The sequence below is a fragment of the Mustela erminea genome, chromosome 7 (assembly GCF_009829155.1).
Source record: "Mustela erminea isolate mMusErm1 chromosome 7, mMusErm1.Pri, whole genome shotgun sequence".
Lineage (NCBI taxonomy): Eukaryota > Metazoa > Chordata > Mammalia > Carnivora > Mustelidae > Mustela > Mustela erminea.
In genome coordinates, this window is record NC_045620.1 from 29313708 (window position 1) to 29340058 (window position 26351).

Consider the following 26351-nt stretch of genomic DNA (forward strand, 5'->3'; position numbering starts at 1 on the left):
AACAACAAACTGTCAATAGAGATAACTCTTCCTTGCTGCCTCAAACAGATAACCATTTTTACAGTTTTCATTTAGAGTTCTCAGGTTCTCAGAGTCCTGGACCCCAAGCATATTATTTAAGGTTTGTGGAGGGGGCTGGAAGATGGCTGGGAGAACAACAGTGAAACAGGTGCTGCCCTGGTCCAGAGGAACCAAACAGGGCTGGGTTCAGACAGTTGTAGTGGGGATGGAGAGAAGGGACTGATAGGGGAACTCTTTTAGAGGTAGAATTCAGGATGCAAAGATCTGGCTAAGGGAGTGGGCATGGAGAAGGCATGATAGATGTGAGAGGCTGTAGGGATGGGGGAATGGAATTGAAATACTGAAGTCCCAAGCTTGGGAGATGTTGAGAAGAAGCTTTAGGCTATGCCAAATTTAAATTCAAAGGCAAGTAGTTGGATCTGAAAAAAACAAAAAATAAGCTCAAATTTACAGAGAGCAGATCTGTAGTTGGGTTAGGGGAGAGTGGGTGAAGGGGGCTGAAAGGTATAAACTTCGTTATAAAATAATCCTGGAGATGTACAGCATGGTAAGTAATATGCTGAGTACAGTTAACAATACCGTACTGCATATTTGAAAGTTGCTGAGAGTAAAGTCTAAAGGTTCTCCTCACAAGAAAAAAGAAAAAAAAATACATATATATATATATATATATATTTAACTATGGAGGGTGATCCATGTTAACCAGACTTACTGAGTGAGGTGAATGTTCCCAAATGTATACAAATATCAAATCATTAGTTGTACACCTGAAACTAACATACTGTTACATGTTAATTATGCCTTAATTTAAAACAAGTTCTTTTTTTAAATCCACCGTCAAGGTCATCAGGGCTGGCGGGCAAGGAAGAGAGGGTGGGTCTGGAGGTGAGGTGAGGCGAGGTTTGCTGCCCTTGCCCAGAAGAAAAGCGCTCTCAGAGGCAGATTTGGAGGCGCTCGCGGAGACGATGAACCGTCCCGAGCACAGGACTGCACCTCATTACCGTGCAGGTTCTTTGCCTCCCTCCGTGCCCCCTTCCCACAGAGGAGAGAAAGCAGGGGTGGGGCCGGGGGCTGCAACGGTCCCTTCTCCTCTTCGAAGAGAGCGCCCCTTGGCCGGGGGCGGCGGGGGGGGGGGGGACTGATCTCAACGCAGTCGACTGCCAGTCCGGGAAGACCCAGCAATTCTGGCCGCAGACGGGCCTCGCCATTTCCCTCCCTTGTAGCGCCCGGCGCCCCAGGCCGCTCGTCCGGAAAAGGGGCGCTCTGTTCTCCAGGGTCTGAGCAAGGAAGCCGGACGCCCGGAACAGCCTCTTCTCCCGAAGCCTGCGGGTAACACTAGAGGCGTTCGGTGGGAGCCCCGGCCCGAGCGTGCTCCGCCGGCCTCCGCGCCAGCCGGAAGTGCCTCCCCCTCGAAGCAAAGGACTTCCGTTGGGTCTGCGGGGTAGTCGGAGTCAGCATGGCGGTCTCCTTGGCCGGGAAAAAAATCGTGTTTGTCACGGGGAACGCCAAGAAGCTGGAGGAGGTGCTGGGAGGGCGCGGGAGCCCGGCCAGTGGGCGGCTGGGGGGGTAGCGCGTGGTAGGGCCCGCGGGGGATCGGGCGGAGAAGCGGCCTCCGGGCGGAGGGGGCTGGAGAGGCCGACCCGGGCGTGTGGATTGGGTTGGGCCGCGCTGAGTGAAACGACCGTGTGTGCGGAATGGGGCTGGCCGGTGGTTGGCCTTAATAGAATTCGGGCGTTGACAGAACCAGGCTCGCGAGCTCGGGAGCTGCGGGAGCCAAAGGAGTGCGGGATCCTTAGTACCTCATCTATTGGGTTACACCCCAAACCGGGACTCTTGACACCCCTCTCGAGCTGATCCAGACCCCGCTGCCGACCTAGGAGGGGCAGGGGCCAGACAGAGCGTGGGGCAGGCAAGCAAACAGCCCTCCACGCCCCACGGGGAAATGGGGATGATTTGGAAGGTCGGTTTCACAACGCAGTGGGGAGGAGAAGTGAAGAAGACATTAGATCCAAAGTTCCTGCCTCTGGGAATTTGTGGCTAGTTGTGAGAGTTCTGCAGGTGGATGGATAGCCTTTGGCTGCAAATAATAGAGACACACAGGGAGCTCATGTCAACCACCAGGAGGCTCTTCTGGGAATACAATGTTACGATATCTCACAAGACTCGAGGAGTCTCCCGAGGGCCTGTCTTGTCCTCGTAGTTCTCGTGGATGCTCATCCCTTTCCTAGGAAACGTTTTTCTGCTTATTTCGCTTCTGGTGGAGGGAGCAGTGAGCCTTCTGACATACATTAGCTCTCATTAGCCTTGGGTCAAAGGTTTGCCCCCTGCTCAGTTAGCCATGGCCAAGGAGGTGGGTCATGGTACAGAATCAGGGTGACATCCACTAGATATGTTGAGGCTTAGAGGTGGGACCCAGTCATTAGGGGACGACTCTTCATTGTCCACAGCATAGGGAATGATGCACTTCTGTGCTAGTACAGGGTGTCCTCAAGAGCAAGAGCCCTGTGCTGATAAAAAGTTTGGGATCCTAAGGCCAGGCCAGTCAAACAGACAAGTAGTGCCACCCTGGGGGATAGTGGGTGCCAGCTCCCAAGCCTATCTCTGTTCTGGTTGAGAGTGTGACTGCCTACGTTTTAAGAAGAGGCTAGAATGGCGAGAGGAGGCGCACTGGAGAAGATGGACTTGAAGTTGGCTTAGGACAGGGTGTCTTTTTTTTTTTTTTTTAAAGATTTTATTTATTTATTTGAGAGAGAGACAGTGAGAGAGAGCATGAGCGAGAAGAAGGTCAGAGAGCGGAGAATGTCAGAGAGCGAAGCAGACTCCCCATGGAGCTGGGAGCCCGATGCGGGACTCGATCCCGGGACTCCGGGATCATGACCTGAGCCAAAGGCAGTCGTCCAACCAACTGAGCCACCCAGGCGTCCCCAGGGTGTCTTTTTTTAAATTTTTTTTTCCCCTTTTCTTTTCTCCCCCACCCCCAGAACAGGGTGTCTTAACTCTTCATCCCATAGCACTCCCCTGGCAGGCTGATGAGGCCTATGGACCATTTTTCAAGAAAAGATTTTTAAATGTACAAAGTAAAATACATAGGATCACAAAGGAAATTGATTCTGTCAGAGTTTAATTCTCAGTATCAATATTTGTGATTTGTGATTAGCATACATTCTTTAATGCATTAAATAATTCAGTCTACCTGTGTGTAGTTACCATAATTTTCAAATAGGATTGTAAATATTTTGAGATCTCTGCTACAGCTCTAATGGGATATGACAACATCTGTGATTTTAATAGGTTTAGAGGTCATAGGAACTGCTGATGCTATTTTGTTTTTCCATATTTACAATTGAAAGAGATGCTAAATTTTAGCTAGGGGTTAGTGAAAATAAAGGCATCCCCCCACCCCCATCCTGGTTCACAGGCCTCTTGAATTCTGGGTAACCCCTGATGGAGGATTGCCAGAATAGGAGGTTACGTAGAGTTTTAGGGAGCAGGGAGAAGGGAAGAGGGCATTCTGGATGGGGGGATAGCATCAACAGAGAGACCTGAAGTAGGAGGGGTAGGAGACTGAGGGGATGGGGGAGCTGACCTGCTGGGAGTGGGACCCTGAAGTCTGGAGTGAGGCTCATGGGCCTGACTTATTAAGCTTTAGGGGGCTGGCAGAAGAGTTACCCGAAGAGAAAGGTGGGTGACAGCTTCTGTAGTAACCGGGAGTTTTTAACAAATGGTGATAAATATTCTTTGATTTTGAAACAGGTCATTCAGATTCTGGGCGATAAGTCTCCATGCACTTTGGTGGCACAGAAAATTGACCGTATGTCTGTTTCGTTTTATTTTTGAAAGATGGCTTGATTTCCCTGTCTCCCTGTGACCTGTCTCTCTTTTTATGTATCTGTTTCTCCAATAAGTGCCGGAGTACCAGGGAGAGCCTGATGAGATTTCCATACAGAAGTGTCAGGAGGCAGCTCGCCAGGTGCTTGCCCCCCACGTGTCCCAAACTTGCTTCTCTGGTCCTGGGGGCTCCTGGGGGCTGTGCCTGCTGGGCTGAGGGAGAGAATAATAGGGTGGGCACAGCTGGTCATAACTTCAAGGACTTACCCAGGCCTAGCTAGACTGGGTAAGTTCATGTTAGTCCAGGAATACTACCTTTCTTTCTCAGCCTTTACTGCATAAACCAATACACACATAGGCACGCACACGCATACACATATGCACACACTTGTCTCCGATTTTCAAATGCCTACATTACATTGCCTGCATTCTCCCCCCAAATATCTCCCCCTGCACTCACACATCTCTGTGGAATTGGAAAAGAACACTTTCTGGAGAGTCAGGCTGTCTGAGTGTGAATCGCACGTCTCTGGTTGCTGTGCCTGGAGTAAGCTTTACAACCTGCCAGATTTTTGGTATTCCTATCTCTCAAATGAAGATAAGAGATTAGCCAGGGGCTGTTTCCTATAGCTGTTAACTGCTGCAGCTGTAAATCCCAACTAGCTGAGGGCCTGGCTTCAGCCTGGGTGGCCTGGGAATTGGGGTTAGGGACAGGGTCTACTCCTGGTCACAGGTCTCGGGGCTTTGATTCCTTGTCTTGCAGGTACAGGGGCCTGTACTGGTGGAGGACACCTGTCTGTGCTTCAATGCCCTCGGGGGCCTCCCTGGCCCCTACATGTGAGTGCTCCCCCACCCCTTTGCGGGGCCCTGGCCACAGAATCACCTGAAATTCAAAATGATTGGTTACCTGATATTGTGGGTCATTCACTATCTTGGTGTCAATCCCAATATTTCACATTGTCCTGAGGAAGGATTAGGGATGGGGGAGAGGCATACCTTTCTTTCTTTTGTGAAGGTGAGAATGTGGTTGTGTAAGAGGAGATGGGCCAGGGGAACCCCACCTGCTGGAGAGGTACATTCGTGGCAGATCAAGTTCAGGAAAAAGGAAATAAGGAAGGTGAGATCTGAAAATGGATTTCCTTAAAACTATTCAGTGCCCTGGACACCCTCAGATGGCCTTTGTGTATCTCCAGGGTATATGTACCGCACTTCGAATGCTCCTTGGAGGGGCTGGAGGGCATATGGACAGAGCTGCTTCTGCTGGGTGTTGGATCTGTTTTTCTTGAACTTCTGGATTGCCAATATGTTTCCTAAGGCACCAGCACCCGTATATGTTGCTCCGTATCCTCACCAGCACTGAATATTAGGACTTTAATGTTTTGCAATGTAGGGAATGTGAAGTGTTACCGCATTTGGATTGAATTTGCATTTTCCTTTTTTTTTTCTAAGATTTTTTTTTTTTATGTATTTGAGAGAGCTAGAGCACAAGCGGTGGGGTAGGGGGTGGGCAAAGGGAGAGGGAGAAGCAGACTTTCTGCTGAGCAAGAAGTGATGTGGGGCTTGATCCCAGGACCCTGAGACCATGACCTGAGCGGAAGGTAGCTGCTTAACTGATTGAGCCACCCAGGCACCCCTGAATTTGCATTTTTCTAATTACCAATGAGGTTGAGGCCTTCATAGGTTTTATTGATGCTTCTGTGCGCTGCCTGTTTACCTCCATCCTTCCTGTTGGATTAGTCTTCTTCATTTTGAGTCAAGACATTATTTATCATGCCCCCTGCCTGTCCTGGGGCTCTAATCCTGTGGGTGGGGTAAGAAGGGTGGGAAGTGCACAGCCCAGAGAAGATGTTAGGAAGATCCTTCTGTACCTGGTGTCTGACTCATCTTCATTTCTCTTGCAGAAAATGGTTTCTGGAGAAGTTAAAGCCTGAAGGTATTAATCTGTTTTATCTCTTAATCTGTTGGGAATTGAAAATCTGGAGGTGGTCCAGGGGAAGGGTTCCAGCTAGTAATCAGGAGTCTCCCCACCATGGAGCCCTTGTTCACCTCAGTTTTTCCAGTCTGGAACCTGTGGCTTGGACTTCCCTGCACACCCGGCTCCAGGGAGTGCTGAGATGCGGGAAGAGTGGATGGGAAGGGTGGAAGGGACTGTGAGATTGAGAGACACGGGGGCTGCCATTGATTCCGGCTGAGAGGTTTGGCCCAACTGACTCCTGGCCTGTTCCTGCCTCAGCCAGGGCCTGGCCTGGAGGCTTGGGGGACCGGCTGCCTCTCTTGCGGCGCTGGCAGTGCATACCCTATCACAGTTGTGGGCCAGAATGTCCCCTCCTTAGGTCCTTCTAAAAACACTTCCAATTATGGAGCATCTCAGACATGTACAGTAGTAGAATAGAATAACGAGCTCCATGTCCCCATCATCCAATTTCCAGGGTATTAACCTGGATAAGGTATAAACCTATCTGATGACATGTATAAGCTCCCCCAAATCTGGTGGCTCCCCCTCCAGGGCCTCAGGGCTGGGGAGTGAGGCTGGGAACTGAGCTGCGCAGAGATCACTGCACTCCCCCTTCCCTCCCACCGCAGGTCTCTACCAGCTCCTGGCTGGTTTCGATGACAAGTCTGCCTATGCGCTCTGCACTTTCGCACTCAGCACTGGGGACCCCAGCGAGCCAGTTCGCCTGTTCAGGGGCAGAACCTCGGTGCGTATTCACGCTACTTTCCCCGTGGGCCGCCAGAGGGCGCTGTAGCTCGAGCCAATGGCCCAGAGTCTAAGGCAGGAGGCTGGTGGGAAGGGCTCATGGCCAGTTAAGTTCCCACAGCTTTGCCCAGACATGCCTCTGGGTGTCACAACTAGGAGTGCTGTCAATCCTGAAATCTCTTTGACCTTTGAGGCTCGTGTTTTAGAGATACACAGGGGCTCATGGCCTTTGAGGACTGCACGGAGTCCCCTCCTAAGAAGCAGATGCACAAGCCGGAGGTGACGTGGACAGCCCAGATTTCTTCCAGCTCTGTCCCTTTCCAAGTGCTGAGGCTATGGCTTCCCTTGAACATCTCACATCCTTTCCAACTTCACATGTTCCTGTAGAATCTTACTTTTCCCCAGCTGCCCTTCAGCACAGCCACGCCAGCCTATCAGACCCTTGGGTTTAGCTGCTTCTTACAGGGTACAGACCACCCTTGGAGCTGACCTGCTCCCCCACCAGCGCAGCCATTCCCTTCTTGTGTCGGGACGGTGCCTTCTGGCCCATCACTCCTCTGCCAATGCCTTCTGCTCGTGATAAAATCCAGAGTAGCCCACAGAGCCCTTCCCCAGAGGCTCCTTTGGGGGATGCCCACAGACATTTCGTGATGCCCTGCCTTGTTAATTTTTTTTTAATAGTGGTTTAAAAAAACCATAAAAATTACCATCTCCACCGTTTTTAGGTATTTGGTACAGTGGTATTAACTGTGTGCATTGCTGTGCCATAGATCTTGAACTTCTCATCCTGCAAAATTGAAACTATACCCATTGAACAAAAACCCCCCCTTCCCCCTCCCCACCAACCCCCTTGGCAACTGCTGTTCCACTCTTGTTTCTAAGAGTTTGGCAACTTCAGACCCGTTATGTAAGTGGAATCCTGCATACAGTGTTTATCTTTTTGTGGCTGGCTTATTTCTTAGCATAATGCCCTCCAAGGATCATTTGTGTGGTGGCAAGTGACAGAATTCCTCCTTTATTTATTTAACGTATAGTGTATTATTTGCCCCAGGGGTACAGGTCTGAATTGTCAGGCTTACACATTCACAGCACTCACCATAGCACATACTCTCCCCAATGTCCATCACCTAGCTACCCTATCCCTCCCCTCCCACACCCCCCAACAACCCTCAGTTTGTTTTGTGAGATTAAGAGTCTCCTATGATTTGTCTCCCTCGAACCCATCTTGTTTCATTTTTCCTCCCCTACCCCCCAAACCCCCCCACCCTGCCTCTCAAATTCTTCATATCAGAGAGAACTCCTCCTTTTTACTATGGCTGAATAATATCCATTGTGGGTATTTGCACATTTGTTTTGTCCATTTATCTGTCGATGGGCACTTAAGATTTCTTCCACGTTTGGCTGCTATGAATAATGTTGCTACAAACACAGATGTTCCAATATCTGTTGAGATCTTGTGTTTGGTTCTTTGGGATATTTACGCAGAACCAGGATGGCTGGATTGTAATTGCCAGGTTACATTTTTTTTTTTTTAAGATTTTATTTATTTATTTGACAGACAGAGATCACAAGTAGGCAGAGAGGCAGGCAGAGAGAGAGAGAGAGGAGGAAGCAGGCTCCCTGCCGAGCAGAGAGCCCGATGCGGAACTCGATCCCAGGACCCTGAGATCATGACCTGAGCCGAAGGCAGCGGCTTAACCCAATGAGCCACCCAGGCCCCCCCAGGTTACATTTTTAAAAATTAATTCTAGTTGTCTGCCCCTGTCACAGAAGTGTTCTCTAAAAAATCAGAATTGTGAACAAGCATAATCCCTGCTGATGGGGCACAGTCACTGGGGTGACCCATGATTGGGGTCCCCGCTATTCCCCATCGTCTCCCCCACTTCAAGCACCTTGTTGCTTGCCAGCCTCTATGTTAACCTGAGGTGGCTTTGTTTCTGCTTGTTTCGTTCTCACTCAAACTTTCCAGACCCAGTCATGTTGTCCTTTCAACAACGCATATGCCGAGCCCATCCCCATCTTGGGTCCCAACACCAGCTGTGTCCCCCACCTGGAATGTTTTTGCCCATCACTTTACATGGCCACATTGTCTGCTCCCTGAGCTCCCCATCTAGGCCCCTTCATCCTGTTATCCTTGAGCCCAGCTCCCTGTTTGTTCCTTCTAAGGCACTTTGCATTTTGTAATCATTCATTTGTTTACTGGTGTAAAGCCTGTTTTGCTTAAGACATCCATTTGAGGAGGGCAAGGCTGGGTCTGCTATGGCTCCAGGGCTGAAAACACTACCGGCCCCACTGTAAATGTTCAAAAACCATTTGTGCAAGGTTCACAGTGGCTCAGGAATGGGTCTTGGTCCCGTAGCTCCCCACCAGCACTGGTGGAATCTGCCTTCGGTCTGAAAAACTTAGCCATTATGTGGCTAATCTCCATTTTCTACCATTTTCCTCATATTTTTTTATTTCTCAAGAGATTTTATTATTTATTTGAGAGAGAGCAGCTGCACAGGAGCAGAGGGAGAGGGAAAAGCAGACTCCCTGTTGAGACATGGGGCTCAAGATGCGACCCCGGGATCATGACCTGAGCTGAAGGCAGATGCTTAACCAGCTGAGCCACCCAGGCCCCACTCCCTTATATTTTTTAATTTACTAATTTTTAATCCTCATGGCAACATGACATGGTGCTGAATTAAATCGATTCTCTTTGTAACATTTTTCTATTGGAATTTGCCTATTGTAGTCAAGAGTTACTAAGCTCATTTATGTATTGAACAATGTGCAAAGTAATTTCTGTTTCTTCATTCAATTGTTAGAGCCTCCTTTGTAGTTTGAGAAATGCAGCAATTTATTTCACTTAACATAATAAAAATGAGTAGCAGTCCTAGGGCTTGTCTGCCTAGTCCAGGATTTCATACCTTCCTATTCAGAGAAAATGTTTTCTGTCAGTTTTTCCATTGACTGTCTTCAGTGAGGTCACAGTTTGTCAGAGCTGTAGAGAGAGGGAGAGTGGCCCCAAAGGTATCAGTGGGCTGATAAGGTTTGTGGTTCCTGTGTGTGTGTGTGAAGGGAGAGTGGTCCCATATGTATTTATGGGATTCATAATACAAATTATGTATTCAGCAAACATTTGCAGGTACCACAGACTTCTCGAAGCCATATATTTTTTTAATAAGTACTTAAAAAAAAAAAGATTTTATTTATTTGACAGAGAGAGAGAGATCATAAATAGGCAGAAAGGCAGGCAGAGAGAGAGGGGGAAACAGGCTCCCTGCTGAGCAGAGGGCCCAACACGGGGTCAATCCCAGGACCCTGAGACCATGACCTGAGCCGAAGGCAGAGGCTTAACCCACTGAGCCACCGAGGTGCCCCAAAGCCAATTATTTTGAATAAATGGGACTTAACCAAATACATAAACTAGTTAGACTCAAACTGGCTACCCTTCCCTTGCTAGGGCATCTCCTCTGTGCCGTGATACACCTATCCCCTCTTTTCCCCGGCAGGGCCAGATCGTGGCGCCCCGAGGCTGCCGAGACTTTGGCTGGGATCCCTGCTTTCAGCCTGATGGATATGAGCAGACGTAAGGAGCCTTATTTCCTTCCGGGGATGTAGGGCTGGCATGGCCACAGTCCGGGTTGGGCCGGCACCCTGCCCCAGTGCAGGCATGCAGACATGGGCGGGCCGGCTCTCGGCTGCTGCTCCAGCTGAAGGCAGTTCTGCTGGGGTGGACGCGAGGAATCTGAGTGGGCCGATCTCCAGGGTAGGAGGCAGCCAGGCGGCGCCGGGAGTTCTGGGCCCTCGGGCTGCAGCTCCCCGCAGAGCAGCTGTGTGACTTGAGTGCCTTCCCTCTCTACCCTTGGCTTGTCCTATATGAAGCTGACAGTTTGGTGGGATCATCTGACTTCCCCATGGAGTTTGGAAAAATGTTAATATTTCCAGCCTTTGGGGTGGCATGAAACCCCCACAGCGCCAAGTGTTCTCATTACTTGCCCCTGACCCTTCGTGCCCCCCACCATTTGCAGTGGACATGTTTACCGTTACTGGAATCAAGTGTGCTAGGCTAGAGGGGCCCTTAAAGGAGGGTGGCCTGAAGCCTCTCAGTAGCCAGAGAGGCCTGAGGATGATATGAAACAGCACCATCCAAGAATGCAAGATAGAGAAATGCTCTTTCTTCGCTGTTCGAGCCAACTTGTGGCTATCCAATATGACTTCGGGACTGAAAATAGTCTTAGTCAATGACGGTTAATTTCCATGTACATGGCCACTTGCGGCTAGTGGCCACAGCATGGACAGCACAGATCTGCAACACCCAGGTGGGGTGTGGGTCCTCACTGGAGCCCTGACACGGAGGAGAGGCCACTAGCCAGCTGTCCCATGCCACCCCCACAGTACAAGAGAGGAGACTCTCGTGTTTGCTCTGTCAGGCCTCACTGCTTCCTGTCAACAGATGACAAAGCTGATCAAACACGCAGCTCATCCCCCTGTCTCCGGCTTCCCCTAGCGACTTTTGGACACACTCGGGCAAGTCTGACATCCTTCCACATTCGTTAATACGGGTTTCCATTTCCAGGGGAATTTAAAACTCTCCGGTTTTTTAAAAATTAACTCTGGCTGCTGGGAGCTGGTGGCCCCATCACCCTTTCCTGGCGACTCCTTGATCTCTGGGCTCCAGGATGGGTGAGGGATGCGTACCCCCAAATCTGGGCTCCTCTGAGCTGCTGTTGTCACCCCTTAGGTATGCAGAGATGCCCAAAGCTGAGAAGAACACCATCTCCCATCGCTTCCGGGCCTTGCTTGAGCTGCAGAAATACCTCGGCAGCCTCGATGCCCCAGTAGTTGGTGATGATCGCCCTGGCCGGGGAACTGGGGAAGGCTAGCCTGCCGCCTCCACCATCAGACAGGCAGCCCTCCAAGTACTGCCTTCCTGGTCTCTACTTCCTAGAGGGGGTTGAGACAGCCTCGCCAGCCCTGTTTGGAGGAGCAGCTGGCTCTGCTTGGAGGAACTTGGGGCCCTTGGGGATTCAGTGGTCCCTCCTACAGCCTCCTGGCCTGGGATCCTGAAAGGACTTGGATGTTAAAACTGGCCATGGTGGGTCCGAGGGCTTGGACAGAACCACACACAAATCGCCCTTGACATTTTTGAAGTGGCAGGAATAAAAATACTGGAAGGCACTTGCCCCCAGAATAAACTGGATATATCCGCTTTGAAACCTACCCCGGGCAGTTGTCTGTCCCCTGAATCTCTTTTGGCAGGAGCAGGAGACCGCGAAGCTCGGGGGGCGAGGGTGGGACGAGGGTAGCAGCTGTAGGTGTTCATGTGACGGTGCTCACTGGAGTATCGCATCTTTCCTCTCGTTCTTCAAGTCTCGGCTTGTGAGCTGACCTTGTCCATGCCAGACCCATGCTGCCCACCACCCAGGGAGGGAGGCCACCCCCCAGCTGCCCTCCATGGTGTTTGCCAGGCTGGGGGGTGGGCAGTGCAGATGTTGAGTGCTTCAGCTGTATTTCAGTGTAACATCAGAGCAACTAAAGTGTTGAGGTGGGGTTTTGTTTTTGGGTTTTTCTTTTTTTTTTTTTTTTTTTTGAGAGACAGAATGAGTGGCAGGGAAAGATGGAGAGAAAGAATCTCAAGCAGGTGCCACACCCAGTTCTGTGCTGGGCGTGGGGTTTGATCTCAGAACCCTGAGATCATGACCTGAGCCGAAATCAAGAGTTGGACACCTAACCGACTGAGATTACAGCTGCCCCTAAAATGTTGTTGTTGTTGTTTTTTAAGATTTTATTTATTTATTTGACAGAGATCACAAGTAGGCAGAGAGGGAGGAAGGGAAGCAGGCTCCCTGCTGAGCAGGGAACCCGATGTGGGGCTCTATCCCAGGACCCGGGAACCATGACCTGAGCCGAAGGCAGAGGCTTTAACCCACTGAGCCACCCAGGCGCTCCCCTAAAATGTTGGTTCTTAATGATGATGCCAGGTCCGTTTTTATGGCAGGGACAGGGCATGGAGTCTCCATTCGAGTTGAGAGGACACAGCATGGTTCAGCCTGGGACCTCCAGGCCCCACTCAGGAAGCCTGCCTCAGCTGCCCCAGGTCCTCACAGGCCCTAGGGAAGCCAGTCCTGGGAGGGACTTGAGGGGCGGGGGCAGCTCCCTTCCCTTTCCCGCAGGTGTTTCTTTGGTAAGGAGGAGGGGCCCACCCCCAGGAAATTCGGAAAAGCCTGTTGTGTGCAATGGGAGTGGAGGGAGCGTAATGCTGGGGGGTCACTCCCAGGCTTATTTCTGGACTGGTAGGCAGGTCTGGAGAATGTCCCTTCCTTTGCTGTTCCTCAGTCCTTGGCAGCATGGCCCAGGGCCTGCATTTAACTGTTGTTTCCTCCCCTAAGGTGCATCAGTGTGTGTGGGTGAGGACAAAACATTGTTTCTGTGCTCCCCACTTGCCTGTGAGGCTTGGCTGGGTTGTTGCCCCAGGAAGGGCCAGCAGCCCAGCCTCCTCTGAATTGTTGTCTCCTTGGTGCAGAGTACTGTCTGGCTGGGGCTCAGATGTGCAGTGCTAGGGGCTTGTCTGCTCCCCGCCTGGTGATTGTGGATACGGCCCTACCTGGAGGGAACACGCAGGCCACTGTGGAGGGGACCCCAAAGGACCGCATGCCACCTGGATGGGGTGGGTGCATAGAGCTTCGGGCTGCGCAGCCCTCTCTGGGTGATGGCCCAGGCCCACAGGACACCATCCCCCTTTGTTAACCTTTAGCTAGCCATCCCTCCAAACAATGAATGGGCTTGTACCCACGCAGGTTGCCCGGGAGCAGAGCCGCACAGCTGGTGGAGGAGGGGTCTTGGTTGTGCCCCGGTCTCTGCTCCCCGATCCATGCACCGGTGTACATACCTCTTCTACCCGGCTGGCGGGCCGGCCGGCCTGTGTTGCCGGTTCCAAGGAGGGCGATGCCAGCTCCCCTTGGGGCTGCTTTTCCCAGATGACCAAGGGCATTGAGCATGTCCTGTGACTGTTGGGCCACTCCCCCACCCCAGGTTTGCCTCTTCTATTGGAGTTGGAGTCATCAACTTTGTGGTGTTGCTGGTTAGCAGGAATCCTTCGCATATCTAGAGAGGAGGCCTTTTCAGTTGAGGTAGGTCTTCTCTCACCTGCTCCCTTGGTCTGTGGTTTACTCAGCAAGCCAAAGTGCTGTAAGGGAGGTCATGGGATGTCTGGGGGCCAGAGGCTCTACTACTGCTCTACTACTCCCAGGTAACGCGCAGGGGGTGCTTCTGAGTCCCAGATCCGGATTCCCCACTGCGTGCCGTGGGGCCTCTGTCCAGGCACCAAGTGACCAAGCCAGGAACACAGACCCTTCTCCCCTCCACCAGACTAATCCCCACATCCTGCCGTCGGGGTCTTCCACTGCTCTTCATCCCCACTATCAGTGTCTTGGTGTGGCGTGCAGCCCCTGCCCCACACCCCAGCCCCACATACAGAATCAGTACCCACCCGCAGAGGGCATCCCTCACAACGGCGGCTCTGACCTCCATGAGCCTGGTTTTCAGTCTGCTGGGCTGCTCTGCAGCTGCCTCTGGGAGCCGAGGCCCAGGGCCACAAGGCCCACCCATCTCTCCTCCACCACTGTGGCTCACTACTGGCCCCAAGCCCTCTCCTCCAGGCCCTTGCATATGCCATGCCCTTGACAACACCTCCCCTGCGGTTGCCTGGCAACACAGCAGCGCCAGGGCCTCCTGGATCTTCCACAGGCCCCTGGTGGGCCAGCATCCGCTGTGTGGGGTTGGAGGTGACAGCCTGTGGCCCTCAGCAAACACGGGTCCCTTTTCCTTCCCCTTCCCCTTTACATCAAACTTTTTATTCTCCAGTGGCCCTGAGGCTGCGGCAGGGCGGGACAGCTGAGATGGAAGCTAGAAACAGGAGCTTTATTCTCTAGCGTGCATATAGCAAGTTCCTTACACAATCAAGGAAATGGTTTCTCTTTCAGACATCTGACTCTTTTATCAAAAGAAAATCCGTCCTGCTTAGTCCTACTCTGGACAGAAGTTGCCCTGAGCAGTGTCACTGACCCAAGCGAAAGGCTAATGGGGACAGGTATGGGCCCCCACCGTGGAACAACCCCCTCCCCCATGCCTAATGTCCTAGGCCTGATGGGACAGCAGGAAGGGGATGCAGCACAGAACCACGCCCCAAAAGACCCCATCCCTCTCCCCACGGGGCTGCAGACTCAGTCTGGGAAGAGCCAGAGGGACATGGAGAGGGATATGGCGTGGGCCTGCTGGTCAGGGCCTCAGTCAGTGCTCGGCATCCATGGCATCCAGATACTTGGCTTCAATGATTCGGGGCAGCAGGTTGTAGCTGGGCAGAGGGATAAGAGACCTCAAGGTGAGCACTGGGTCAGAGAGCAAAAGTGGGGGGGCATCTGCCCCTGCCCCTCCCCAGGGGTAGACTGGGTGCCACCCCCAGCCCCCATCCGGCGGCCCTTACCGGATGGGGATCATGACAATCATGATGAGGGGGAAGATCATCTTCATGTAGGGCAGGTTGCTCATGCCGAAGGCACAGAGCAGCAGCAGCTGCAGGACCTGCAGGCCAGTGAAGTAGTGGATCTTCCTCTGGGGCACCCTCCGGATGTAGTGGGTGGGCGGGTACGAGGTCTGTGGGCGGCAGAGACCCGCTGTGGGCAGGCCTGGAGCCCGTACGCCCACCCTGCCCCTCGCCCTTGGGGCTGAGGCTCACCTGGTCCTTGAGCAGCAGGGCCACGCGCTCGAAGAGTTGGTTGCCATCGATGGAGGTAAGCGCGATGTAGAGGAAGAGGCCGTACAGCACGGGCTTGGGGATCCACTGCAGCGGGAAGGGAAGCAGCAGGAGGGAGAAGCCCACCAGGATGCTGGCGCCCAGGGTGGTCAGCCGTGTCTCCTTCACGTTCACAATTCTGCACAGCCACAGGGTACCGGGTCACCTCTGGGCCCTAGTCCCCAGAGCCGCATCCCTCCCCAGGTCCCCATGGCCCAGGGTTACCCCCACTTCAGGGCCCACATGACAAGCCTCAGGTCTTAAGGGACCCGGCCCCCACTCACGTCTCATAAATGTGCCCGTTCTCCACGCGCTCCTCCACCAAAGCCAGGGCCCGCACATGCAGTGGGGAGTGGGGGTAGGCGGCGTGGATCCAGGGCAGCCCGAACAATGACAGCCCGCTGTTGATGATGGCGATGAGCAGAAGGTCCCAGTGGTAGGCGGTGCCCTTCACCAGCCTGCAGCAGAGGGTGGGGGCACATGTGGCTGGATCTCTGTGACCCCAGGGAGGCTGGGGCACATGCTCAGCCCTCCCAGCCCCGCCCCACAAACCTGTTCTCTGGGGCATTGGCTAAGGCAGCCACCAAGTTCTGCTCGATGAAGAAGAGCAAGGAGAGCAGGAAGCCCAGGCCCATGGCACTGGCGATGGCCCCCAGGGACAGGGAGTGCATCTCAGCCGCCTCAAAGACTCTCTTGTTAGGGTTGTAGCGGAACTGGCTCACTGCAGCAGATACAGGCCCCTGCTCAAGCCTGTGGCACCCAGGGACCAACCTCACCCCACTGCACCCCCTGCCAGACCCCAACTCACTTTTGATTTCCCGGAAGCCGTAGGAGCAGATGAGGGAGAAGGTGAGCACCGAGATGGGCAAGGCACAGTCTGACAGGATCTCCCGCATGTAGGGGTGTAAGTAGGGGCTGGGGACATGGGTGGGGAGTGTGAGTGCGGCCTGGGAGCTGGCGCCTTCTTTCCCTCACCCGCAGGGCCCCCCTCACCTCTTCTTGAACTGGTAGAGGGTGTAGCTCAGCCACAGCGTGCCCAGCATAATAAGGAGGCTGAGCACCGCGGTCTCCCGGCCCGGGGGGTCAGCCTGGTGGCTCCCGGGCGTTGGCTGTAGCGGGCTGGCCGGGAGGCTGCTGTTGAGGGCCGTGTGGAGGCTGGTGTTGAGGTCGGTGCTGAGGCCCAGAAGGCTCACCAGGGAAGTGCTCTCTGTGTTGTAGGTCCCAAAGTCATGGTGGTAGTAGTACTTCTGAAAGACTGTGGATACAGGCCAGCAGGCTTCAGCGGTCTGAGCTCTGGAAGATGAGGCCCAGCTCTCTTCTGGATATGGGGGAGAAAGAGCTTCTGGGGGGATGGGGAAAGGGAGGGGCTGCCTTTCTCTGTCAGACAGGAGGACCCCACTGACTTGCTTGTCCCCCCCCATCTCTGACACTGCCTCACACCTGGCCCTGTGCCTCTGATCCCGCCTGAGGCAGCCCTGTCGCCCTCCAGCACATGGCACTGTGGCTTCCTGCTGGTCACAGCTCCTGAGAGCACCCTGGACCGGGGAAGGAGCCTTAGCTTGCATGCTGCTTGGTGGTCCTGGCCACAGCCCACAGTCCCCCAGCTCAACTCAGTTTCCCCTGCAGCGGGTGGCCACCGACTGGACACTCACTTTTGGCCATGCCCTTGACAGCGTCCAGCATGAATGTGATGGAAATGAACAGGGCAATGATCTCTTCTGTCGACCTGCCGGGGTGATGTAGGGGGAGGGGGATGTCATGCCTCATCAGATGGTGATGAAGTGTCAGGGCACCGGGGTGGGGATGGGGAGGCTTCCCTGAGCCTCTGCACAGTCTCGGACCTCCTCCTGCCACGAAGACCAGGGTCCCACACTTCTGTCTCAGGGCAGTGATGTGGAGGGGGCACCCCATCCACTCTAGGGTTATAGGGCCTCAGAGGCTGGCATGGAGACTGCCCCAGGTCCCCAGCCTTGGTCTCCCCTCCTGGCTGAGGGTCCCAGAAGCTCGGGAAAGACCCTGTCACCTCTTGAAGAGACGCATGATGAGACTGAGGTTGAAGAGGGCATAAAGTGCGAGAAAGAAACTGTTCCACAGGCCCGTCCACGCATAGAAGGTGCTGAAGTCCAGATTGTAGTCGTCACAGATACCACAAATTACTGCAGGCAGCAGGACGAGGGGGGTGGTCAGAGCCGGGCAGGGGCTGGGGACCTTGGGAGCCACCTCCCCACCGCCAGTGCCAAGGCACCTTGGATGTAGAGGGCCAAGGGCGCAGTGGTCAAGAGCACCACCAGTGGCTGTCCAGAGAAGAGGGCATACAGGAGGCCTCCGATGCCCTGCCCTGCCATGGTCTTCTGCACATCTGAGGAAGTGGGGGACGTCAGGGGGTGGGTCACTGCAGCCCTGGGCCTCCCGCCCCACCCCCCCGCCTCCCCCCCTCACCGATTGCCCCGTTTGTGTTCTCATCGTTGAGGGACCCAAAAGCGATGGTGGGCAGGAGGCAGGCGAAGTAGAGGAACAGCGTGGTGGTGATGTATTTGCCCACAGCCTTGTTTTTCCCAATAATGCCTAGGGATGGGACAGGACAGGAAATTTGCTGGGATGCAGGACAGGCACATGTGTTGTCCTGGGACCAAAGCCACAGGCTGAGCTGTGGCGGGGGGTGGCGGGGGGGGACCGTAGGGCCACGTACCGTCTGTGAAGTCCAGCGGGTACACGGGGAACCTGCGGGCAATGTCCTCCCGGATGCCCTTCCCCACAGGGAGAAAATCTTTGCGCTTCAGGGGCTGGGGAAGGGGACAGATGTCTGTCAGCTCTGGCCTGTGGCCCTTGCCCCACCAACCCCGCCCAGGTCTGCATCCCTGCTGTACCTTGGGGGGTCTGTGTATGTGGATGGAGTTCATGCTGTAGCCCTTGGCGCTGAGGGCTGGGCACTGGCTCACCATAGTGAGCAGCTGTCTCTGACGCACCAGCGCCTCCTTGAATTCCTCCTCTGTGCGTGTCTTCAGGAGCTCCTGGCGGAAGGTGATGTCCAAGAACATGGTGGCGAATGTGCGCGCCACCTCTGTGGCAGTCTTGGTACTTTTCTGGGGGCAGGAGACAGGGGAAATCACACCTGCGGTTCCTGGCAAATGGAGGGGTCCCCGCCCCACCCTTGTCATCACTGATAGTCCTGAGCCTGTCGCAGGTGCCCCCAATGTGACTAGCAGCACGTTTTGTCCCCCAAAGTTCAGGCGTTAGTGGAATCAGCCAGGATTCCTGCCTGGTCAGCAGATCACCAGAACCAGTGTCAAGTCTCCCAATTTCCTTCATAAACTCATGAGTTCTTAAAATCTGAGGTACTGATGCAGGAACACAGACCTGCATCATCACAGATAATGAGATCACAGTGACAGAGACAAGCCCTTACCCAGTTCCACTTTACTGGTAGTATTCCCACCATCTGCTGGTTTATTTGATTTCCTGAGGGGCTCCAGGCCTGTCAAGCCTTCTCCCTGTTGCCTGACCAAAGTCAACTCATGTCCAGCCTCCCCCATGACAACCTGTCCTCTGGGAGCAGCATCTATCCCTTCATGCTGCCCAGGGCAGTCCCCCAGGCCTGTCCTGCCCACGCTTTGCTTTCCTGTTTGCTCCAGAACAGGCTCACTCTCTGGAGGAGGAGCCGGGTGTTGGGCTGGCTGGCCTGTCACAAGGCATGAGTCCAGCCACTTGACCCTCAGGATATAGCCCCTTCCTCCTCTCTGACCACCTCACCAGCTGTCACTCTCTCTGCCCCATGTGCTGCCCATGTTCCCTCTCCCCAGCACTCTAACTTCCCAGGGAGGGACATTACCCTCAGCACAAGCTTTGCCTAAGAGCAAGCCCATAGAGGAGGGCCATGCCAAGCTTTGAGTCTATCAGAGGCAGGGGCAGAATCATCAAGAAGCTAAAGGAAATTTAAGCATGAAGGCCCTTCTCAGGCCTGGCAAGGGGCCTTCGCCATTTTCTATTTATGATTTTGAAATCCGTTTCCTTCAGAAAAGACTCCCCAAACCATACTAGCTTCAGCCTCCCACACAAGCAGGATGTACCCCTGACCAGGCAGAAGTGGGGATCCATGGCCAGCAAACCATAGAGCTGGCCAACTGGGAGAAAGATAGGTGTTGGGGCAGGCTGATGAAAAGCCCCCACATTTGAATAAAGCTAATTTTAACAAGTATCTCTTTCAGTCAAGAAGGAAATACAGCTTTATGGGCAACCTCAGGGGGAATTAGGGCTGGATGAGGACCTAGCGGGATGCTTCAGAGAGACTCAGTGGGGCAGACAGGAAGGATAGCGTGAGCACGAGGCCCTCAAGGGCCCAGACTGTGGGGTCCCCCAGCACGCGGAGGAGATGCCCCTGGAGAGAGGGCCAAGTAGTCTGGGACCTTCCTTCACGAAACAGCCACCTCCAGAACCCTACTCACCGTCTTGGGAGGGGCCAGCACCAGGATGACGAACCGCACCTCACAGGAATTCTCCCCCCAGTTCTGAGGGCGAACCAGACGGCTGATGCACACGTGTCGCCTCAGCAGGGCCTTGGAGGTGCAGCTGCCAGGGGCGGGGAGGGCACACTGTTGCCACCCTGGGAGCTGGGCTTCCCCCCACACCCCACCCCTGACTTTGACCCCCAGCAACCTCTGACAGGAGTGCTCCCACCCTCTGTCCCAAAACTGGGTGGGCCCGCTTATTGCCAGGGAAGCCACCCTGCAGGCCTGGCAACTCACATGATGCAGATCCAGGACTGCTGGTATTGCACCCCCGTGACCGTGGCAGTGACCCCCTGGATGGTATCAGACAGCAGGTGGGCTGAGGGCAGAGCGGACAGGGTCAGAGGGCCCACTGGCACACCTCCCTGAGCCCCTGGGCCCCACCAGGGAGCCGGGCCCCACCTTTCCCCTCCGTGGGGGCCCCGGCATCAGTGAAGAGCATGGCCATGAACAGGTCCAAGTTGCAGTCAGGCTCCGTGTTTTGGGGGTCGTGGGCTAAGCGGCACAGCATGGCCCGCAGCACGTCATCCAGCGAGGTAGCCGTCTCGTTCAGGATGATGCTGGCCCGGGCCAGGAAGCCGTCCAGGTCCCGGTGCGCCCGGATCTCCTCCTCAAAGTTCTTCAGCTTCAGGTACTGCGGGGACCGCGTGCACAGAGCCGCACAGAGCCACAGCAGCCGGTAAGGGAGATGCGCTCTGGCGACCTGGGCACCTCCTCCGCGGCAGCCCCGCCCCCAGGACGGACACCCGCGCTCCGAGAGGGAAGGCCCCGCCCCCCAGACCCACCATAGCCAAGTGTGAGAGGTCTGTCCGCTGTGACAGGGAAGCAGGCACCTCCACCCCCACAATGGGTGGCCCGGGACCACACGTCCCCTGTCCTGCCATCGGGCCACTCACCTTGCGTGAGGTGTGAAGGAGCCCGCAGCCACCAGGCGAGTCATTCTCGGCTAGGGAAAAGCGGGAGGGCTCAGGGGGCCGCCCCACCGCGTCAGGACTCTCTTCATGGAGTGCAGCTGTATCTGCCCAGCACCCAGGCCCCTGCCCGTCCCCCCCAAGCCTGTCCCTGCTACAACCCCCATACCAGCCTGGGTGGGCTGCACCTCGAGGTTGACGTTGACAAAAAAACGGATGCTCTCGCCAGACACAATGGAGGAGTTGACCGTGTCGAAGGCCTCATCCCCCAGGCTCTCCTCACGGGTTTCAGAGGCATCATCCATGTCACACTTGAGGTAGCCTGGAGACCCAACCACCACCGAGAGAGAACCCCCCAAGAGGGCCCAGCCGTCAGTGCTACACACCAGAGGGAGGGACTCCAGGCCCAAGGAGCAGGGGCCCCCAGGCTGTCCCAGTCCGCACACTCTCAGCAAGTGGTGAGGGCGGCCTCTTGTAGGCCAGGAAGGAAGCCTCAGGCCCAGGTGGGCCGAATTGCTCATCCCGGCCTAGCCCCAATTAGAGAATGGACGCCAGCCGGCAGCCCCCACCCAACAGCTTTCTCCAACATTCTTCAGCTGCAGGAACCAGGGCCCTGCACCATTCTGACCCATGTGTATCCTTTCAGCTACAGAAAAACATGGTCATTCCACAGCTCTGGGCCCGGAAGGTGGTGCAGTGATGCAGTTAAGACTGGCCTCTGCCCTCCCCGAACCCCCAAATTACGGGACCCAGATCTGCCGGGCTCCCTAGATGGGACCCAAGGGAAACTACTGCGGTGTCCAGCCGTCTCCCCACCGTACTGGCACAGAGTTTTAGAGGGCTTTCTTTCAGGGAGGGCATGCAGGCCGAAGCATCAAGGCTGAGAGACTTGGTCCAGACAGCAGACAAGGCCCAGAAAGTAGGGGAGCCAGAGACACAGGGACTAAGGGAGGGACCCCAGGAGACACCCAGTGGCAGGCATGAGGAGTCCTCTGGCACCTTGGGACTCCCTGCCAGAGGGGAGCCTTTTCCTGGGTTGGCCATACTTCCAACAACGGCTCACAGCCCTGGCGCCCCTCCTCTAGAGGAAGCCTTCCTGGTGACACGCAAATGTTCCACCCTTGCTTGAGCTCCTCATGACCTCTGGGATGGCAGTTTGGGCCAGGCCTGCTACCCCTGTCCTGACCCCCAGTCCTTCAGGCCCAGGGCCACTCCCGACCTCTGATCTGTCACTCCTCAGGCCAGGTGACCAACACCCCAGACATGCCAGTGCCTGCCCTCCGAGCAGAGGGCTTCCCTCCCTAGAGGGCCTTCCTCAAGGCTCCACAGAAGCTTCCTCTTCCGGCCAGCCCTCCCAGGGCCCTGCTGGCACCCCTTCCTGACTGTCCTGTGGGTCCCTAGGGTTCACCACCTGTGAATGCTCCCAGGAAAGGGGGTCTTAGAGCCCAGACCCCACCAAGGTCTGACAAAAACCTGTGAAGGGATGGGGAAGGGTCAGCAGCATGTCCACACCTGCCAGGCAGTGACTCACCCTGACTCACTTCCACTCCAGCCCGCCGGTTTCCTCTGCACATCCCAGGCCCCGTCCCCCCGTGGCCTGTGCTTAGCCTGGCCCCTTTTGGGCAGGAGGGCCTAGGTTTGCACTGCACTCAGAGTTCCGAGCTAAAAGATATCCTTCCCTTTTTTGCCATGGAGCTCATGTCCACAAGAAACCCCCTTCTCCTCAGCCCCCACCTGCCCAAGCATCCCTTCCACCACACCCACCAGCACCCTTTATTCCTGGGCACTGCCCTTCACGCCGTCCCTTTCTCCCCTACTCTGGGCTCTACCTAGGACCTGCCCAGCTGACATGAACAGGTCCCTGCAATGCTCCTAGGAGGCCATGTCCCCACGTCCATCCTATAAGCCCAACCACACACCTAATCCACCTGCCAGCAGCCTGGCCCCCACAGTCACCAGGCCCTAAGGACCCTGAGTCAGACGCTATCACCACTGTCCAAGCACCATCCCACTGAACACCCCTCGGATGGTCAGGCCAGCGCCCACGTCTGGGTACAGGAGTCCCCTGAGACACAGAGATGGGGAGAGCTGGTCTGGAACAAGCAGGAGAGCTGAAGTGAGGAAAGGTTCGGTTCCATGGATTTAGAGGGACAATAGCAGCCCCTCCCTCACAAAGCTGGGCAGGGACTGAGGGACGAGGGCATATATGGCATGGCCTAAAGTCTGGCCCAGTAACCACAGCATTCTAACAGCGAACCAAGGGAGGTCACCAGATGGTCCTCAGAGCCCAGGAGAGGGAACTGCCTTCCCTCCCAGGACACCGGAGTGACCTCTCAGTGTCGGAGGCGATTGTCAACTGCCTCCCTAACCGTACCACCACCTCCTGGAGGGGAAGATCTAAAGGCTTCCCAGCAACAGCAGAGGCCACAGGTGGGGGCTCAATGCCATGAGTACCCTGCTGGAGGGACCAGGTCCCCTAGAGACCAAGGAGCTCTCTCTGTACATCCCCCAACAGAGGTACTCACCTACATCCTCAAGGTATCCATTCTGCGACATGATGGAAGAGGATTGCTCTGCAAGGGAAACCCAGGAATTGTTACCAGCTCCACCGACCAGCCGTGGACAGTCTCTCCTGTGCCCAGCCGCTCCCCACCCTACATCAACCCCGCCCATGCCTTCTCCGGTACCCAACACAGGCCAACCTGGGGTGGGGGTGGGGGAGCAGGGGCTTGCACTAGGCAGGGGCCCCCTAAGGAACCGGAGGAAGCCCAGCCCGGTACTCTTCAGCCAGTCTCCTAGGGTCTCCCCAAGAGGGAAAGGGCCAAGTAGGGTGGTGGGGAGCCATTCCCAGCCCCGTTTCCCCCAGGAGTTATTAACAGTACCCGGCACGGGTTTGTAGACGGTGTTATTCAGCACCGGCTGCGAGGGCTGGAGGGTGGGGGCCTGTCCTTCCACCCTCCACGTAGTGGCCGGCCTCCCTGTCTCGCTGTTTCGATGCCAAGCCCAGGACCTGGGCGGGGGACCTCTTGCCTCCACATACTTCCTCTCACTCTCACTTTGGTCCCAGGGGCCATCAACACCCATCACACGTGCAGTTGCCCCCAACCGCACGCGCCCGGGGTCACAGGGGGCCGACTTGGCAACGGCCTCCTCCCCTCAGTGCCACCCGCGTCCCGGGCCTCCTGGGAGGCGGAGCCGTTGGTCCTCCAGGGAGAAGGCGGGGCGGGGTCGGGGCGGGGTGGGGGCGGGGAGCGCCGGGCACGCTCACCACGCCGGGGCCCCGGATGGTCGCAACTGTTTGTGGCGCTCGGTGCGAGGAAGGAAGCTAGAGGAGGGGCGCGTGCACGAGAGGAAAGCGCCTCCAGACTCCGAGACCCTGGGGGTCTGGGGGCAGGATGCGGAGGAACGCGCAGGACAGGAGCCCGGGCTGCATCTAGAAGGGAGGGGCGGGGGCGGTAAAGCCAGCATCTGAGGGATGGGCAGAGGACGAGGGCGACCAGGGTCTGGAAGAGTGCGGGTAGTGCACACCTTATTCTCATCCCGGACGCCCCACGTGCGGGTAAATAATGGTCGTACAAAGCCCTGGCTTGCCCTCAGGCGTCAGGGCCTTGAGGTAAAAACTGCAGCGGCCTCGCAGGGGACAGTCGGTGGCCCCGGGATCCCTAAGAGTGGGCAGGTTTCTCCGCAGCGCCGGGGGCGAGAAGGTGTCCGGGCAGAACGTAACGAGAGACGGCAGCGTACCGGCTGGAAAGGGTCCAGCTCGGGGTGCTAAGGACCCCATGGCTCTATCCCAATCACTTCCACGCCCCACCCCTTCACTGGCTACCGCACTGGTTCAAAGACTAAGAATTTCAAGTCGGCGATAGAGCATCGAATCAAGCACTCAATGTCCACGAGGCCTCCCTCCACCACCCGTGTACTCCCCGCCCCGTCTCCCCGTCTCCCCGTCCCTCTCGGCCGAACTTACACCTGACCCCAGGCCTAGGAAGCTTCCACGACCCCCTCGCCCACCGTGGCCCAGGGCCTCTGCAGGCCCAGGGCAGGCGCGTTCTCCCCGGTGCTCCGACGGCTCCGCGACCCCGCCGAACACCCGTTCGCCGCGGAGAACGGACGGCCCTCCCGCCGCCTCCCTGCCGCGCCTGCAGGCTCAGGTACCCACCGCATGGCTGGATATGGAACAGGCGCCGGGCGGCCGCGGCCATGGCCCCGGCGATCGGCGGCCGGACGGCTGCACACACGCGCGCACGCTCGGGGTCCTCACCCCTGATCTCCGGGACCCCGAACTTGGTGATTCGGGCGGGCCAGCGGCCGGAGCCGGCGACACACCCCCACGCCGCGCCTGGGTCCTAATGCCGCTCGACGCCCCGCCCCAGTGCCGCCCCGGGCGGGGTCCCGTTCGCCAGCCCGGCGCCCTCACCCGCGCTCCTGTCGGTCCCAAGCAGGCTGCTCCCGGGAGCCCAGGGCGACTCCTCCAGAACGTGTAGATCGGGCTCCTACGAGCCCGCGTGCCCGCCCAGGCGTCGCCGGATTAGGGGCTGGGCGGGGCCGGGAAGTTTCTGGGAAGAAGCTCGACGGGCCCAGGGACCCACGAAATTGTGTCTCTGCGGCGGGTCGCGGGAGGACTCCTCCGGCGTCAGCTTTATGCGTGCTGCCGGCCCCCCGCCCCCGGCTCGGCAGGGGACCTCGTCCTGGCCCAGCCCGCCAGCTGCCCCGCCCCCTCCATTCATCCCAGTAGCTCGAGTGGTAAACCCTCCTTCTCCTCCTCCAGGAAGCGCGCCCCGACTAACTAGATGGGCCGGCATGCTTCCCTGGGCTACGCCCTAGTTCGCCTAGCCAGCGACGCTCCTGGCTTGGCGGCGTCGGGTTTGCTCGCTGCGCGCCTCGAAGTTTCTCTTCTGGCCTCCGCGCGCCCCCGGCATTCTCTTGGGTCAAGGTCTTGGCTCGCGGCTTCTTTCCTTCCCAAAGTGGGCCCGCCGTCCGGTTTTCCTTCCCGACCGGCCGGCGGGGACGGGGTGGGGTGGCGGGGGCGCCCGACTCGGGGACGTGCATTCGCCAGCGCCTGGTCTTCTGCGAATCTAGAGAGCGCGCGCGCGTTTGTAAGGGAGGCGGTGCTGCGGGCAGGCTGCTGGCTCCCGCTGCGACGGGTCAGGCAAATCCAGCCGGTGCGATGATACCCTGGCCTGACCTTGGGTGTCTTCTCGGGAAACGATTCCACGGCCCTTGAGCCCCAGTTGGACTCAGGAACTCTCCCCACCAGTGTTAACCCCCATCCCTCTACACACTGTCTGATGGCCCGAGGACTAGCAGCGACTCCCCGCCCCCCCCCCCGAACCTCCTGCTGGGAGGGAGTCCTAGGCCACTGTCCCCTAGGCTTGGAAGCGGGCCAACAGGCTGGGCAAGCAGAGGGTGAGCCCACTTCCGCGTAGAGGTTGCCTTGCAGCCCCCAAGGGCTCCTGGTGCTTTGAGGAAGCCCTATGCACAGAGCGAGTGAGCCCAGCTACCCAGCTGTGAGTCCCTAGGCAGACAAATGGCCTGGGAGTCGGGAGGGCTCTGAGCACGCGGCTTCTTACTACCAGAGGGGATGCCGCAGAAGATATCTGCCGGGTTCTGCT

The 26351-nt window shown here is 56.4% G+C and overlaps 2 protein-coding genes across 10 annotated transcripts; one reads left to right on the plus strand and one right to left on the minus strand.

Moving 5' to 3' along the window:
• The first annotated feature begins 979 nt into the window (after positions 1–979).
• ITPA (inosine triphosphatase) lies at positions 980–11752 on the plus strand. 2 transcript variants are annotated; one of them, XM_032351262.1, is made up of 9 exons: positions 980–1543; positions 3775–3832; positions 3927–3991; positions 4613–4686; positions 5751–5782; positions 6433–6548; positions 10042–10118; positions 10928–11059; positions 11274–11358. In XM_032351262.1, exons 1-8 carry the CDS (start codon positions 1478–1480, stop codon positions 11037–11039), a joined length of 600 nt encoding a protein of 199 aa, XP_032207153.1. In that variant the 5' UTR covers positions 980–1477; the 3' UTR covers positions 11040–11059; positions 11274–11358. The 2 variants fall into 2 exon arrangements, with proteins under 2 accessions (XP_032207153.1, XP_032207152.1); XM_032351261.1 differs by lacking the exon at positions 10928–11059 and having other exon boundaries at positions 1009–1543; positions 11274–11752.
• A 2689-nt stretch (positions 11753–14441) lies between these two features.
• SLC4A11 (solute carrier family 4 member 11) lies at positions 14442–25387 on the minus strand. Of its 8 annotated transcripts, none has more exons than XM_032351269.1 (20): positions 25157–25387; positions 23265–23312; positions 20909–21061; positions 20725–20774; positions 20231–20462; positions 20066–20147; positions 19766–19889; positions 18191–18406; positions 18013–18106; positions 17763–17888; positions 17569–17682; positions 17347–17479; positions 16976–17049; positions 16317–16641; positions 16132–16238; positions 15876–16044; positions 15608–15781; positions 15267–15462; positions 15015–15184; positions 14442–14885 (listed from the first exon to the last, which is right to left on the minus strand). In XM_032351269.1, the coding sequence occupies exons 2-20, from the start codon at positions 23293–23295 to the stop codon at positions 14822–14824; spliced, it is 2634 nt and encodes an 877-aa protein (XP_032207160.1). In that variant the 5' UTR covers positions 23296–23312; positions 25157–25387; the 3' UTR covers positions 14442–14821. The 8 variants fall into 8 exon arrangements, with proteins under 8 accessions (XP_032207160.1, XP_032207159.1, XP_032207161.1 ...); XM_032351268.1 differs by lacking the exon at positions 25157–25387 and adding an exon at positions 24899–25090; XM_032351270.1 differs by lacking the exon at positions 25157–25387 and adding an exon at positions 24899–25088 and having other exon boundaries at positions 16317–16578.
• Positions 25388–26351: the final 964 nt, after the last annotated feature.

Coding starts and splice junctions, on each gene's coding strand:
- ITPA (XM_032351261.1), top strand. CDS start 1,478: ATGGCGGTCTCCTTGGCCGGGAAAAAAATCGTGTTTGTCACGGGGAAC. Junction 5,783..6,432: donor GGAGAAGTTAAAGCCTGAAG/GTATTAATCTGT, acceptor CTCCCACCGCAG/GTCTCTACCAGCTCCTGGCT. Junction 6,549..10,041: donor TGTTCAGGGGCAGAACCTCG/GTGCGTATTCAC, acceptor TTTCCCCGGCAG/GGCCAGATCGTGGCGCCCCG.
- SLC4A11 (XM_032351265.1), bottom strand. CDS start 23,823: ATGGGTGTTGATGGCCCCTGGGACCAAAGTGAGAGTGAGAGGAAGTAT. Junction 19,890..20,065: donor CAGTCCTGGATCTGCATCAT/GTGAGTTGCCAG, acceptor CGCCCCTGGCAG/CTGCACCTCCAAGGCCCTGC. Junction 14,886..15,014: donor ATTGTCATGATCCCCATCCG/GTAAGGGCCGCC, acceptor CCCTCTGCCCAG/CTACAACCTGCTGCCCCGAA.